General features: G+C 35.7%; 2 protein-coding genes and 1 non-coding gene across 4 annotated transcripts; 1 reads left to right on the forward strand and 2 right to left on the reverse strand.

Moving 5' to 3' along the window:
- Positions 1-5,749: 5,749 nt before the first annotated feature.
- Positions 5,750-11,523, forward strand: LOC117925160 (protein NUCLEAR FUSION DEFECTIVE 4-like). Of its 2 annotated transcripts, XR_004652956.1 has the most exons (4): positions 5,750-6,325; positions 8,454-9,364; positions 9,966-10,508; positions 11,088-11,523. XR_004652956.1 is itself a non-coding variant. In XM_034844063.1 (3 exons), exons 1-3 carry the CDS (start codon positions 6,002-6,004, stop codon positions 10,450-10,452), a joined length of 1,722 nt encoding a protein of 573 aa, XP_034699954.1. In that variant the 5' UTR covers positions 5,773-6,001; the 3' UTR covers positions 10,453-10,703. The 2 variants fall into 2 exon arrangements, 1 of the variants encoding a protein (XP_034699954.1); XM_034844063.1 differs by lacking the exon at positions 11,088-11,523 and having other exon boundaries at positions 5,773-6,325; positions 9,966-10,703.
- A 325-nt stretch (positions 11,524-11,848) lies between these two features.
- Positions 11,849-13,376, reverse strand: LOC117925161. Its single transcript, XM_034844064.1, has one exon. The coding sequence runs from the start codon at positions 13,213-13,215 to the stop codon at positions 12,211-12,213; it is 1,005 nt and encodes a 334-aa protein (XP_034699955.1). The 5' UTR covers positions 13,216-13,376; the 3' UTR covers positions 11,849-12,210.
- A 2,533-nt stretch (positions 13,377-15,909) lies between these two features.
- Positions 15,910-16,026, reverse strand: LOC117925780. The gene has a single exon (XR_004653044.1). It is a non-coding gene; the product is annotated as a U5 spliceosomal RNA (small nuclear RNA).
- Between the last annotated feature and the right edge of the window lie 342 nt (positions 16,027-16,368).

The raw sequence follows: 16,368 nt of genomic DNA on the forward strand, positions 1-16,368 counted from the left end.
TTTTTAAAAAAGCCATGATATATAAATATGTTTAATTTTAATATCAATGATAAAAAGCATCACCAAAATAAACATGGCATGTGAGTATGCTATGAGAGGATACATCACAATACAACTATATTTTATATGAAAGTTTTTTTTTCTTTTTTTTTTTCCATAAAAACATGGCACCAACTTAATTGATTGAATAAATATTTGGCAAGGGAGAATAAGTAGTTAAATGCATGTATTAAGATGGATGGTCTAATGGGGTGTTAGTGGGATCCACATGGGTCACGAAACTAAAGGGGTGGGAGAAGATGGAATGAAGGAGCAGCCCACATGGAGTTGTGAAGGAGGTGTCACACCAAGCTGACCAACTTTTTACACGAGGGGGTCCAATCCATTGGTTAGCTGACTCAACCTTGAGCCACATCAATGACTTATTCCCAGTCACCCTCTGACACACTTTCGGTTGTATTATATCTGGTTGTATTACTAGCGGTCGGCTGGCTGGGATGTCCACTTTATGTGTCAGAGAGAGTAAGGTCCCCCAACGAGCCCATCTTGTGAGCATGTTCCCCATCAATTGGGAGCCCTAGGATCGAACCAAACTTGCATGGTCGGGGCGGTCGATGACCTCCAATGGACCCACCAAGACCTATGCAAGTTTTAGAGTCGAAAAGATCAAACGAGACTGTACTACTTTTACCGTATCAAATGAAAATATATTGCTGATAAGATGATACCGCGTGTATGTTTTTCAGTTTCATCCTAATATCATTTTCTTTATCCAATAACATTTTCGAGAAGATTAATACCCTTTTTCATGCCAACTTGCTCTTCACTTTGACTTACCGCTTCAAACAATTAGCAGATTAATTGAGCTGTATATACGGTGGGCCTTGGTAGTTGACATTCCGGGGAGTCTGTGTTCTACATCCTGTTTGAAGAGAAGATGTTGATGGGACATGGCAGCCATGTTCGTGTACCTGGCGGATGCTGATGAGGCCATTAACGATACTCCTTCCGTTTCCTTTTTCAAAAGGATAAGGATAAAGTTACAACTTTGTTTTTATATCATTCCACTTCTGTATACCTGTGACCTCATTGGGTTGGCAAATGCACCAACACTTCACCTTATTTGGCTCTTGTTTTAATCTTTATCTAAATGACTTGTTATCTTTCTCTGGAAGATTGTAGAATTGTAGGCCAAACTTATCCCCGGACCTCAATAATTTTCCAACTAAAATGTGGCAACTATGTGGAACTTTTGGCTGCTAGCTACAATCCCAGACTTGCTGACAGCAAAAAAGTTGAAAAATTAAAGTGTCAGAATACGTGGGAGAATAGGATCTTGGGTAATAATTCACCCAGGTTTCTTCTCTGGTTCTTGGAATTGTATTTTGTTTCTTTTTGCATGTGTTTGTTTTTAGTAATTGTACATATTGGAACTCTAGGTATAGGCTATAGCCCAAGTGTGATCTACGTGGTTAGGTTGAGATCTGCGTGGATGGTTTTGGATTTTAGCCATATTCCATAAAATATTGGAATTTGAGTTCATCCTATACTATGGGGAAAGGACTAAATATTTTATTATTTTTCATTTTTTTTATATAAAAAAAAAAAAATCAAGTTAATCGTGGGCATGAGTGTGTTATTATTTTATTTTTAATTAATTAATTTTAGGGCGGAGTAGATGGGTCAGGATAAGCCCAGCCAACAGTGTGGTACCATGGCACTGAAAGTAATTAAGTATATTTAAGAAATGATTTGGTCGTATTTGGTGGACTTGGCCTAATTATTTTCTACGGTGATCAAATATCAATCCAACGGTTAAGAAATTGTTTATTATTTAAGGTGATTTTGTTAAGGCTTTGTTGGTGGGCCTGATTTGAGAGCAGCCTAACCCTTGTTTTTGAGGGATCATGGGCCTAATTTAAGAAAAGCCCATTCTCCTTCAAAGAGTCGGCAGAAAAAACCGTAGCCATCAGTAACAATATTTGGTAGCAAGGTGGGATATTCTGGATATCAACTTCAGCGTGGACCTCAACATAAGTCTCTTCCAACAACTCTAATACTTCAACATAAACCTAAATTTATTATCCAAAACTTGATTTCTAGAAACTCCTTCCATCTGTCATAGTGAGTTTTAGATATTATCCTATCCTTGATCCTTATATAGATTATAATTGTGACGACCTATTTCCTCTTAAGTAAATATTACGTGTTATAAGCTTAGTGGATTCTTACAACTTTATAATACATTTAGTATTGATTCTAAAAAGTGTTTTTAATCTTTCCAACACTATAAATTTTTTAATTTTTTAAGTATTAGAAAGACTAAAAACACTTCGTAAAATCACTATAAAATGCATTTTTAATACATGTTTACAAGATTAAGAAAATTTTATTACATTTATAGTACACAAAACTTCTTCTTCTATTTAATGTAAGACATCACAATCATTTCTCTAATACATTATCTCTTACAAGATTACATGACTTAATAAAACAAATATCCCTTATGAGGCCAGACCGACCCGCTCCTTCTTGAATAGATATTATTCACAAACTTTAATGCACATCCACCTAATTAAAACAAATTCACTATTTTATCTTCAAGTTAATTCTTGGACAAGATAAGATAAAAGATTTGTTTTTTTAGGAAGAAATAAACATGAAAGGTGTTAGGGTTTACTAACCTGAATTTTATTTCATTTGATCCAAAAAACCTGTGGTATGTGGTGAAGTTAAAATTATGAGGTGCGGAGGCTTGCCCTACCATATGGACTATATATAATAGAATTTAGGGTTATGATATTTATATCTATGTAGTAGTCACTCGCATCTCTCTCATCTTGTACCAATTTTTGATTTAGTAGATTTTCATTTTAGATATAATGGATTTTCTTCTTCTTTGTTCATGATTTTTTTGGTTTAGGGTTTTTTCATGTAAATTTATGGGTTATGTTTTGTTTTTTTATTGCCTATTCTCATTATCTCGTAACAAAAGATGAGGAGTTAAAAGGGCCAATTAAGAAAAAATGACGGTGCTAATTAATATACAGAAGGTTTTAAATTCCAAAACCTCTTAAAATCTCTTTGGCAAAATATCTCACACCCAGTTTACTGAAAATAGCCTTTTTATTTTTATTATTTTTCTTATTATTGGTGTGGAAGGGAAGAAAAAGCTACTTGAGTTAGGACTTAGGAGCAAAGCAAGCATCATAATTCTAATTTTATGTCACTCAAGACGACAGAGAGATGAGACACAAATGACGATGATGATTTGGGAAGATCCACTTTAGTGGCCCAATCCAGTGGGCCAAAGCCCTCTCAACTTCAGACATGGGCTTACTTGCATTATATAATAAGGTCACGCCCAGCTGTTTTTCTTTTTCACCCTCTTTAACAATTCCAAAATAATAACGAACAGACCTCAAAGGGTTTTCTTTTCTTGCCCTTTTTCTTTTCCAGAGACATCTGAGATTAAATCCTATTTAAACATTGGGTGCATTAGCAAGCAATCTTAAAGTTGAAGTTGCTTTTGCCTTTATAAATTATATACTCTCAAGGGTTTATGCCATCTTCTTACTCCAGGGATGCCTGCCCATGGTGGGCCTGGGTCGAGAGCATATGCCAAACTAAATCGCACTAATTCTATCTTTTTTGCCTCTCAAGTGGCCCAAAAGTAGGCATAGTTGAGTTGAATGGTGAAGTTTCTGGAAGTGGGCTGAATTGGATGAATGGGTTGAATCCTTAGGGTATAGAGAGGTTAATTGTAGAAGAGAGTTGAAAGATTTCTATTTTGAAAGTTTCGAGTTTGTCATGTTTACATCCATCCATTGAGATGTGAATAGGGTAGCTCATAGTATCAATAGAGAATGTATTTGGTATCATGTTTTACGATTTTGTTTGAAGTTGCGAAACGTTGGATCGGTTTCTACCAAACTCCTAATCTCCGTTGTGAGTACACGAAAAAATCTAGATCATTAGATAAAGGTATAAAGAATGTGACTAAGATACAAATAAATACGAGCAAGATACAAAATAAAAAGTAGACAAGAGGTGAGTGTGGCATGGGCCCAATCAATGGCCCACCACTAGACATGCCTACGTTGCTTTCCATATTCTAGTTTGATCGAGGAAGCAACTCTTTAAGACATAGTCAATTTTTTCCACTTTCAAGCCCAAAAATCAGCTAAGAAGAATGCGTGAAATGAAGGAAAAATAAAAAAGTTTTGTTTGGGTCCTTGATTTTGTGGGCCAAGACAACCAATAAAGAAACCATGGCCTGAGATGCTTGTACCACTGGGACTCTAAAAAACTACATAATGGGCTTCTGCTGTGGCCCACACTTTAATACCTCGGATCAACAAGAGCTTTGTCGTTATTTAAAAATATTGGATTTTTGTTGAAATTGATGATGCATGTGGAAATAATTCAAATGAGGTCATTTTTAACGTAATTATGAAACAATAATAAGGAAAAAAAGATATATAAAGGAATATAATGATATCACTAATAACATAGGTTTCGTTTGGTAGGCTAATAATATAAAGTTCATCCTTTTATTATATCTAATAACTTTTATAATTATATAAATATTAAAATTAAAAATACTTTTATTAAAAGGTTAATTTTATTGAGACCCGTTAAGGTTTATTGTAAATTCATTAAACCATCCTAGGTTTCAGATTTCATAAATTAACACCCCTATAAATTTATTTCGTTTATCAAATTTAGGATTCGTTTGATCATGTTTTTTGAAATTTGTTTTTAAAAACTCTTTTTTATTCTTTAACTTAAAACCAATTTTTAAAAATAAGTTTCAAAAAATATGATCAAACAGATCTTTTTATTTTGTTTTTAAAAACCAATAAAAACAACTCTATGTTTTCTAAAAATTGTTACTTAATTCATTTTATTTTTAAAAATTGTTTTTAATGAATAATGGTTAAATAATGTTAGGGATTTTTAGATTTTTAAAAACAATTTTCCATTTAATATATATATATATATATATATATATATATATATATATATATATATATATTTACATCACATTATCAAACATACTCTTATTTCCTAAAAAGATTTTAAATAAAAATATTTTAGATATAAGTATTTAACAATTCCCTATAAATTAAATTATATTGCTTAAAAATTAAATTTTATATATAAAATACATTTATATGGGTGCTACCGGATGAAATTTAAAATCTACGATAATTTAGTATATTTATATTAAACTTGAGAGGGTGTCGACGAAATTTACCCTTTATACAATTTCAATTTCGAAACTTTTTTAGAAACTCATTAATAAAAGCATCTCATGCTAACACTTTATTAGCAAGAATTTGAATAAAATTTCAGAAATAAACATGAAAAAATAATTTAAAATAAAAATAAAAAGGGTGATAGTAAATTGAAATGTTAGGGATAAGTATGATGGGAAAGGGTTATCATATATGTCCATAGCGGGCCTAATAAAAACAAGAGCCTACTTCTAATTTGAGGAAAACACCCACCATCTAACGCTCCACCTGCCCTCCTCATCCAAGCCATTTGCTTCCAATGTTAAGCCTTCCATTTCTATCCATTTCTTCAAATTTTAAACTCCTTAGTCCATTTCCATTGCTTGCAAAAGACTCATGAAGAGGCGGTCTCATGTTCATATTTAAATGATGGAGGGAGATGATGACAGGGAGAAGATAGAGAGTGTAGATTATTAAATTGAAATATTTATGTATTAATTTTTGTTTGTGCAACACGAAAAACAAAACGTTTTTTAAAATTTGAAGGGATGATATTTTTGGGAAAACGCAAAGCCTATAAAGGCTTTGAAGAAAAGTCTTAAGTTAGAGAACTTGTGACGGTGTGAGAGAGGCTTCTCTCAGACAAAGACCCTCCTCCCTCTGTCCCCGTGTGTCCAAGCGAACTCCAAAAGAGGAAGGGGAAGAGGAAGAGGAAGAGGAAGAGGAAGAGGAAGAGCGGAAGCTCTTGTGGTGTGAAAGTGATGGTGACACTGAAAGCAGGAAGCAGACCGCCATGGGTGGGTTTGGGAGCTGCAGTTTGGGTACAGATTGCATCAGGCAATGCCTACACCTTTCCTCTCTACTCCCATTCTCTCAAATCCGTTTTGGGATTCAACCAGCACCAGCTCACCATGCTCGGCGTCGCCAACGACATCGGCGAGAACGTTGGCCTTCTACCGGGCGTTGTCTGCAACAAGTTCCCTCCTTGGGTTGTTCTTTCGATCGGTGCTTTTGCCTGCTTCCTTGGGTATGGTGTTCTTTGGCTTGCCTTGAGCCGTACTCTTCTGTCCTTACCTTTTTGGTTGGTAAGCTCTCTTCTCTCTGTGTTTTCCCCTTACTTTCACTTTTTAAAAATGGATTTTTTGCATACCCATTTGGCGGCCTGGTTATTACATGATGGATTCTTTTAAGGATTGGAAGTTTTATTGGGTTTTTTCCCCACATATCGCTTTCTGAATCTTGGTCTAGATTGTGATGGGATTTTATTAATTGGCTTGATTTTCCATTTTGATGTGTTCTGAGGTCTTCTTTGAATTAGAGCTATCTCTGAGTTATTTTTTGTTCTTCCTCTACCTATTTCAGTACTGCTGATACGACTGATATAATTTGGTAAATTTGGAGTTGATATGATCTTAGTGATTGATTTTTTTATATATAGATAAATTATATGTTCAATTAATGTTTGATTGGAAGTGTCTTCAGATGATTAGTAAGTTTGAGAAAAACTAGAAGTTGATTATAAGAATGGGACATCGATAGCATCTTTACAGCATGATCCAATGTCATTTAGCTGAGTGAATAGCAATTCAGAAGGATCTTGAGGTGGCTCAATACATGAATGAGATTTTTATAATTTCACTACTGAGAAATGAATAGTTGGGTTTCAGATTGCAAAGTTGTCAAAACAAGCTATGTGCAGGGCTTGTAAGTGGGTTGTTATATTAAATTAATTAAATTAAACATAATTTAGCTCTTGAAGACTCTGGGGCATGGTGCTTAATGAGTTTGATGGTTGGATTGAATAAGTGGATTTCAAAATTATGATTAATTGAATGGACCTTCATTGTACACTGTGCTTTTGTCAATCAAGTGGATTCTGATTAGGCCAGGCACTTGGAGTCCAGGACGTCCAATACGAGTAATGGCTTAATCCTTACACACTAAAAAAGCAGTTGGAATTCAACTTTACAGTTGCTTACTACTTTTTTTCCTAAGCAAGTGAATTGGTTGAAATTTGAAGGATTAATTGGTTGATCAAGAACATGGGATCTCCAAAGTGGGATATATCTTTATCCATGGAAACACCTTCTGCATTGGAGGACCAAGTCTAAGAATACTAGACATTTCTTCATTGTGAAATCTCATATGAAGGCTTTAAAAAGATTACTATGTGTGACAGTACAAAATCCAGCAATTACAATGATGAATAGTGTTAATTTGGAAAATTTGAAATTTTTATTGAATTTGATCAATCTTATGTACAGTTGAGTGAGCATCTTGTGGAAGATGGAAGCAAAAAATGAGCATGTTCTTGTTGATGATTTGGTTGCATTAGAGCTAAGTTACACTAATTTGGTGTTATGTCATCCTGTGCTTTACCTGACCAAACAGTGAGAATCTCTACTTAAGTTTCTAGTGTGGGCTAGCTATGTCTGTATACTCTATGACTATGTTGAGTTGTTTATTGAGTTTTATGATGGATGAAGTTGATCAACATGAGGATGGAGCATTAGTATAAGTCTCAGGGAAGTTATGTTATTTTGCAAGAAACCCTTAAGGGAAACAAGGGAGATTTCTACTATATTCACTACTCTTTTTTCTTTAAATCTGTGACCAACATTTTGCTTAGTATGCCTAATTACGAGTTGCAAAATGTCTTTAATTCTAGGAAATAAACTGAAAGCATTTTTCTTGAATGTAATCTTATTTTATCATCCTTTGATAAGTTGCATGGATATAGCAATATAAACAAGAGATGAAGTGATTGCAAATAGCCTTTATGACAAGGCTAATAACAGCAAGCTGGATATTCCTCAATAAATTATACAAAATGAAGTCACTTCACCGACATATCAATCAGCAAAACTGGTCATAAACTGAAAAGGGTATTCACCAAGTTATTATGAAATATGGCATTGTTCCTTGAAAAGGGCATTCATGTCAAGCATGTCTTGCATCTAAGTGATATTAGCTTCCATTTCATGAGTAATTGAAGAGACATAAATAGACGTTCTAAATATGTTGTGGAGAATCATCATTCTGTTAAAAGAAACTCGTATTTCTAAGTAAGTCGAATAAACACAGAATATGGTAACTTCTTTTTGACCAATTTATTTATAGCAAAAATATATGAATATCCAAGTTCATACATTTAAGTTTTGTAGCCTGGAATTTTCAATAAATGATATATACATTCTTTTTATGACATGGCAGTTATGGTTTGCACTTTGTGTTGCCACCAACAGTAGTGCTTGGTTGAGCACATCTGTGCTTGTGACCAACATGAGAAACTTCCCTCTCAGTCGGGGCACAGTAGCAGGCATTCTCAAAGGTTATGGGGGCCTCAGTGCTGCAGTATATACTGAAATTTACACCACAACACTTCACAAATCCTCGTCCGAGCTCTTGATGTTCCTTGCCCTTGGTGTTCCTCTTATATGTTTCACCATGATGTATTTCGTCAGGCCTTGTACTCCAGCTTCTGGGGAAGACTCTGCACAGCATGGCCATTTTCTTTTTACTCAGGCTGCCAGTGTTGTGCTTGGCTCATATCTTCTCACAACTACAATATTGAATGATATATTTTCTTTAAGTGCTCCAATTTCCTATACTTTTCTTGCTGCAATGGTTCTCCTTCTCATGGCTCCACTAGCAATTCCTATAAAGATGACCTTGAACCCCACAAATCGCAGCAAATCAGGGATACTCAACCAACCAGTTGGGTCTTCAGAAAGTATGCTTCAAGGAGAGGAAAACGCAGACAAAACAGAACCATTGCTGACATCATCTTTGTCAACAGCAAGCCTTGGAAGTTTTCACAAGAATGACAGTGTGTCAGAGATAGATATGCTCCTTGCTGAGGGAGAGGGGGCAGTGAAGAAAAAGAGAAGACCCCGAAGAGGGGAAGACTTCAAGTTCACTGAAGCTTTAGTCAAGGTTGATTTCTGGCTTCTGTTCTTAGTCTACTTTGCTGGTGTGGGTTCTGGGGTAACTGTTCTCAATAACCTGGCCCAGATAGGGATTGCACAAGGTGTGCATAACACCACAATGTTGTTATGTCTCTTCAGCTTTTGTAATTTCTTGGGCCGTCTTGGTGGAGGTGCTGTTTCTGAACATTTTCTCAGGTATGTGCCAGTTCTTGATTAATATGCAGGTAATTGAATTGAAGTATTTTGATTCCTAATCTTTATGTACGGCTCACCTCCCTAGATGGTTAGGATCTAAGATTGTTTAAGTCAGAAAACTTTAGAATCCAGTCATGGAACATCATCCATAAAATAAAATTAATGAAAACCAAAATGGAAAGGAAGGAAATATTACAGTAAGTTGGATGGTCAGGAACATGCAGAATAACTTCAGATTTGGAATGGCCTATCTTAATATTATGTCTCAAGGAAGAATGCCTTTAGTTTATGTCAGAACGAATTTTAATTGTCAAAATTATAGCTTGGGCCTGTAAGTTTGATACCTGCTTTTCTTTAGAATTTTCTACAGTATCTCCTAGAAAATTGAATTAAGAACTTAGTTCATGTGCTCCAAGAAATTTTTGATATATATGCTGATGGACATCACCAGGAATTCTTACTTGAACTTTCTTCTTGGATGACCCTAAACAACCAGCCTTAGTGCATCACAGATGTGCCAAAAATATACACTTATTCGTTCTTTCTCCATTATTCTATAGAGAGTTAATTATGATCACATGAGGATTTCAATTCTCTGCAGGTCAAAAACAATCCCTCGGACAATTTGGATGACATGCACTCAAGTAATTATGGTCATTACATACCTGCTGTTTGCTTCTGCTCTTGATGGTACCCTCTATGCTGCAACTGCATTACTTGGGATCTGCTATGGTGTTCAATTTTCTATCATGGTCCCAACTGTCTCTGAGCTTTTTGGCTTGAAGCATTTTGGTATTTTTTACAATTTCATGTCGCTGGGGAATCCTCTTGGTGCCTTTCTATTCTCTGGTCTCCTTGCAGGGTATGTGTATGATAATGAGGCAGCAAAGCAGCAAGGAATGAATCTACTCAATTCAAGTGTCTCTTGCTTGGGTCCAAATTGTTTTAGACTCACCTTCCTGGTTCTGGCTGGTGTCTGTGGTGTGGGCTCCATCCTGAGCATAATTCTGACCATGAGAATCAGACCTGTTTACCAAATGTTATATTCAGGAGGCTCCTTCAGGCTACCTCAAAATTCAGATCATTGAGTTGATCAAAATGGAGCATGGAAGCGCTGGATCCTCTTGGAAAACCATTTTTCCAAGTGAGTTTGTGTTCTTTTGGACTCTCGTCAATTCAGTGCATGTTTGAACCCTCCTTAAATTAGCACACTTTTACATCTGGTTTGTTATGTCAGCATTACAAATTTATATCTGCCATATTGTGGGGTTTAAGCAAATCGAACATATTGGTGCCAAATTGCTTCAACTTGCACATATAGGAAAAGACGATGTTAGGAGATTCCTGACAGCTCTAATCCATATTCTATCATGCATTGATAAAAAATTAAAAAGCATACAAGTTCAACAATATTGGATGCCATGTTCTGCTTCCAAGTTCCAAGATGAAATCTTGAGGGAAACACGAGAACTTGAGAAATTGATAACATAAAACACAAGTTAAATTAATAAATACTTGAGAACTTGCAAGTGGTTGCTTCTTCCAAATCTTCTTGCTCATCACTTGGTGCTCTTTAAAGATGTAAGAGATCTCTTACAGATATTTTCACCTTCTTTAGATACTCCCCCTTGGAACTCCCTGAATGATGGAAGGAATTCTCATAAATTCTGGTGATACCATTAGAAGCTAATCTTTGAGTCTTATAGTCATGTATATCATGCAGCTCTTCAATGGTGTGGATCTCAATGGACCAGTCCCTGGAAATCAATCAAGAGATTGTAGTCTGGTAAAATGCAAGTTGGGTGCTGTCATTTGGTACTTGAATTTGTGAACAGAGGTGGGGTATGAGGGGTTGTGGGTTTTGCTATCTACTGAGAAGGAATGATAAGGATTGATCTGGATTGCAGTGTGTAAGAAAGTGGCTGCAATATGATAGTCCTTTTTTGGAGTCTTTAAAGCTAAAACTACCCTATTGAAGAAGTGTGGAATGAAAATACTGTTGTATCTACAATGTCGATCATAAATCTGATTGAAGTGGGATTTTGAAAGAGGGGACGAGTGTTTACCTCATGTCACTTGGCTGGGAGTTTTCTTTCCTCTGTTAGGGTCTTAACTTTTCCCCACAATTGTTTAACTATAAGATTCCTTCTTTAGCCTCATTCTCTGTTGAAGTGGCTGGTGAATGTCAAAAGGACATAAAGCTCATGGCAGAAAACCAAAAATTGATTCATTTGTTATATCAGGAAACAGGATTTAACCACTATATGGTTTAAACAAGAGCTTGATAATGAAGATTTATCTGAGTGAATTGGCTGTGATTGAGGTTGAAAGAACTTGTCTTGATTAATGAAACTAGGGGGATGAATAGGTAGTCCACCGGATATCTTTCAAGTTTTAATCTTCATCCTAATTTTTTAATTGTCTTCATATACACAGAATCTGTTGAAAGAACTTTAAAATATGAATCATTATTCTGGTTCAATATGAAACTTCAGAAAAACAAGTAAATTTCATTTTTGGCACCAACAAGACCCCCTAAACTCAGTGAATTGAAGGAGTGTAGGCTCAGCGAAACCAAACACTGTCTCGTGCACATAATTTTCAACAATTGGATCGCATAAACAATGATGTTAAAGCATGGGAGTACAAAACAAGATTGACTAATCCAAAAAAACTCAATCTCACACTAGAAGTTGTAGCTTCATTTGATTTTTTTGCGTAGGAAAATCAGAAGCCATGTGGCACTAGTGCACCACCCTCCAAAAACCTAATCTTCTTCAATTTACAAACGCTGTCATTCTTACGAAAAACCCTTCAAAAATTGCTGACTAGAGAAAGTGCACGCTTCAAGTGGGCTTCATATCTTGAAACATGGTCGCCCATATTGAATCATATCCATCTACTCCTTCAATCTTTTCCTTGTCGAGGCCCATGGCCCTTCCCTCCAGAGGCCCCGATAGCCTTGGGCTCCTGTTTGGCCGGTTCCCCTCTGGCATCCTTCCATCCTGAGGCCCGGATACGCTTCTTCCCCTATAAGGGGTCCTCAATATCTCTTGGGCTCTTCCATCCACAGCCCTAGACACTATTGGGCTTCTGTTTGCAATACTGGGCATCCTCTCTTGGGCCCTTCCATCCAGTGGCCCAGATAGGTTTGGGCTTCTATTTGTGAACCGCGATCTGTCATGTACCCTTCGGTCCAGAGGCCCTGATAACCTTGGGCTCCTGCTTGTCGCATCCAGGGGCCGAGACAATCTTGGGCTCCCGTTTGTGAGCATTCTATCCTGCATGATCCTTCCATTAATAGGCCCAGATAACCTTGGGCTGCCATTTGTGAGCATCCTATCTTGCATGACCCTCACATTCAAAGGCCCAGATAAGCTTGGTCTCGTAATTGGCAGCAACTTCCTCTCATCGGAAGGCCCAGATGCTTTTGCGCTGGTCCCATCCGTGAGCAGCAGCGCCCCTTGCTTGAGCTCCATCGAACTGTCATGCTTCCTTGACAATACCCCCCTCCATGAACCCTGGCAAGAAGTCGAAATCGGAAGCGGTGAACGAGCTGAATCCCCATGAAAAGCCAATTTGGTAACACACTTGGCGAAGCTCCTCTTGGCTTTGCTGATGGCCTGAAGAAGACCGGAAAGAGTATTGTGCCGCTCCCCACTTTCCTTCTTAGCAAGCTTGAGGATCTCAAGCCTGTGTTTGGCCACAGAGATGCCCATACTCTGGAGGAATTCGTGATTGAAATGAACCACATCCTCTTCTTGGAGCTCATTGCGAGCAAAAGCGAGGCCATATTCGTAAGTAAGTGAAGGCTCGAGGTCAGTTTTGGATAACCAGGAGAACCAGTCCATGGCTTGTTGCTTCTGACTGTTTCCTTCTGTATTATATGATATATATATTTGCGATTTGAGATGCAGAAGAAGTAGATGAGATGGTGAAGGAGCAAGTAAATATTATGGATAAATTACTGGTGCGTACTTTGGGATATTTCTACCTCGCTTTCAATGACATTTGGAAGGTAGCTGAGTCTCCGAAAGCGACCAATGAAAATACAAATGCAGGTAGTGCGTGAACTTTCTGGCCTCTCATATCCTCTAAAAATAGGTTTTCCAAGGGGATTAGTCATCATTTGTTTTTCTTCTCTGGGTGGTGGTGGTGGGGAGTGGGTGGCGGGCGCGACGGGGCAAAGGTGGAGCCGGGCAGGTGAAAGTGCCACCAATATTCAAAGGGAGTTTGAACCCCCATATTAGTGTATTACAACCCCAAAGAAAATGATCCCACGGCGCTCTCATTAATCAATACTTGAACACTATTACTCCCTTTGTGATTTCAACCCCTCAAGCCCTAACGGAGTTCCAATTTTCATAGTGATGGTGCTAGAAATGGGCCCTTCAGATTCCCCATTACTACATGTTTTGTGGTAGAAGTTGGGCGACCCCACTCGACTGTCATGGCCTGCAGCCCTTTTTATAGTTTCTCTTTTTTCGGCCCTCACACATTAACTTGTCTGATTTCTACAAGACAATGATGAATATTATTGGTGTGTTGAAATTATTTGATTAATAAAAAGGTTAGTTGGAAAGCCTGTAGAGTGATTGGCAAAACATTTCACTCCAGTTAATTTCCCTTTTAGAACTACAAATAACCCGTGAAGCCCCGCAGCTTTCAGGGAAAAAAAAAATCAGTACTAAAAAATTGTCTTACCATAGAAGCTACGGTCAAGATTTAAAATATGGGGACGTGAATCCCGATGCAAATTTGGGAAGATATATTCATCATCCCATATTTTCAAATATTTTTTGTATTTGAACATATATTTCATATTTCATCAATATTTATTGATATTTTATATTGTATCGATATTTATTATTAAATAAATTAATTTTAATTTCTTTATTTTTACATTTGATTTATTTTATTATCAAAAATATAAAACATAATTTTCTTATTAAATATTTTTACATAATCTATATATTTATTAAATATATTAAAAGAATTAAATATATTTAAATTTAAATGGATCATAATTTTAATATTAAATATATTTAAAAAAAATTATATTATCATAATATTATTATAAAATAATATATAATACAACTTAATAATAAATATACATTTATAAAATTTATATTTTTTATCGACTTAAATGATATTATTATTAAATATAATAAATTATATATATAATTTTTTAAAAAAATAATTAGCTTTAAAATATCTAATTTATTTCTTATATATATATTTTTGGAATTTTTCTCAATATTTTAGGATTGTTATTAATTTTTATGTGATGATATTTTATGACAAAATATCTGACAATATGTTTTTTATATATCCCTAAAATTAAAATATTGACATATTCGTGATTCCGATGTTTTCAAAAAATCGTATTATCAAATTTATCCTGACTGTTGAGAGTCAAAATATTCGTAATTCCCGATATTTTCATTATTATCAAATTAATCGCAGGCGTTGAGGGTCAAATAAAGGAAGCATAGTAGGCAGGGGATTAAAAAACTCTAGTGACAGGCTTGAGTCCCGTGCTTTGATTGTCAAAGTGAATGGTTGGGAGAAGTTACCCATAGCCCATAAGGCCCTTTTAAGAGTATCGACACAATCCCAACTACCACACTTCTTATCATATCAAAGTCCACAAATTATCTTCACATAACCCATCTTTTCTCTCCTTTTTATTAAAATAATGATTTCAAGATTTTCAATTGATTGTCCACTTAACATGGGGATAAACCAATTTATTAATGATTGAGCTACACCACTATTTATTGGGATTTGGGTTGGGTGCATCTGCCCTTTTGCGTCATTTAACTCCTCTTAAAGACCCTTTTTTTTCTTTGTATTAAAAATAAATAAATAAATAAATAAATAATTCATTGTCCCCCACTAAGCTATAACCAATTCAATCAATTTTTCTTCTTTGATTACATTATTCATTTGGAATCGGGATTCATGTAATCAATTTTCGAAAAAAATATGTTTTTATGTGCAAACTTGAAAATATATATAAAATGAAAATTCGTATTTTATATATTTTTAGATTAAAATATTAAAATATTAATAATATAGATACTATCTTTAATTTTTCTATATTTTTTCAAAAGGGTTGATGATTCTTGTAAATGAAATATATGCTAACATGCATATTGATGTGTAAGTTTGGTCACATGACTCACTTAAAAAGGAAATTGTGGAAACAAGTATAGTTGGGAAAAGGGAGGTCAGACCATTGAATGGGTCTATTAATGTGATTAAATTAGCAAGATATGATATCGAAGAACTCACCTAACACCATTAGTTATGGTGTGTTCACAATAGCTTTAAGAATAAGGCACCATTAGTTATTAGTTATGGTGAGTCCACATTAGCTTTAAGAATAGGGCAACAAACCCATTTATAACTTAGCCGCTGCTAAATGCTCTAGGTTTCCTTACACTTGATATGGTAACCAAATAAACCCTTGGGCTTTAACCATATCAATACGCAGATCCAATAATTATTGGGAATTTATTAAGATGGTTTGATAGGGAGCCAATCCATTTATGGAATGGCTCCTCCAAAAATAAATGTATGCCGTTTTGGATGGGGAGCACACGGTATTCTTTAGTAAAAGGCGAAAGAATAGTTCGCTTTGTGCTCCTCACACGGCTCCATGCTTTTGAACCTAACGTTGACAGATCTTTTATAGGCAAGTTGTTTTGGGTTTCTTCTGACTGGGAGCGATGTGGGACACTGCGGGACGGTGTTAATGTGTTATAATGGCTCCTCTTAATTCTTGTTTGGACTGACAGCTATAATGGACCTGGGCTGACAGATATAATGGATCTGCCCCAACACCCATATCACACCACTAGGGTTCTCTGGGCCTTGATAGCCTCCATTTCCATTCCTTAATTTTGAATCCATTTTGGGGATGTTTATACATCTAATTATGCTTTTGTCCCACTGTTTTTTTTCTTAATGATTATGTAATCCTTTATTTATTTCAGTAT

This window comes from Vitis riparia, chromosome 11, assembly GCF_004353265.1.
Source record: "Vitis riparia cultivar Riparia Gloire de Montpellier isolate 1030 chromosome 11, EGFV_Vit.rip_1.0, whole genome shotgun sequence".
Lineage (NCBI taxonomy): Eukaryota > Viridiplantae > Streptophyta > Magnoliopsida > Vitales > Vitaceae > Vitis > Vitis riparia.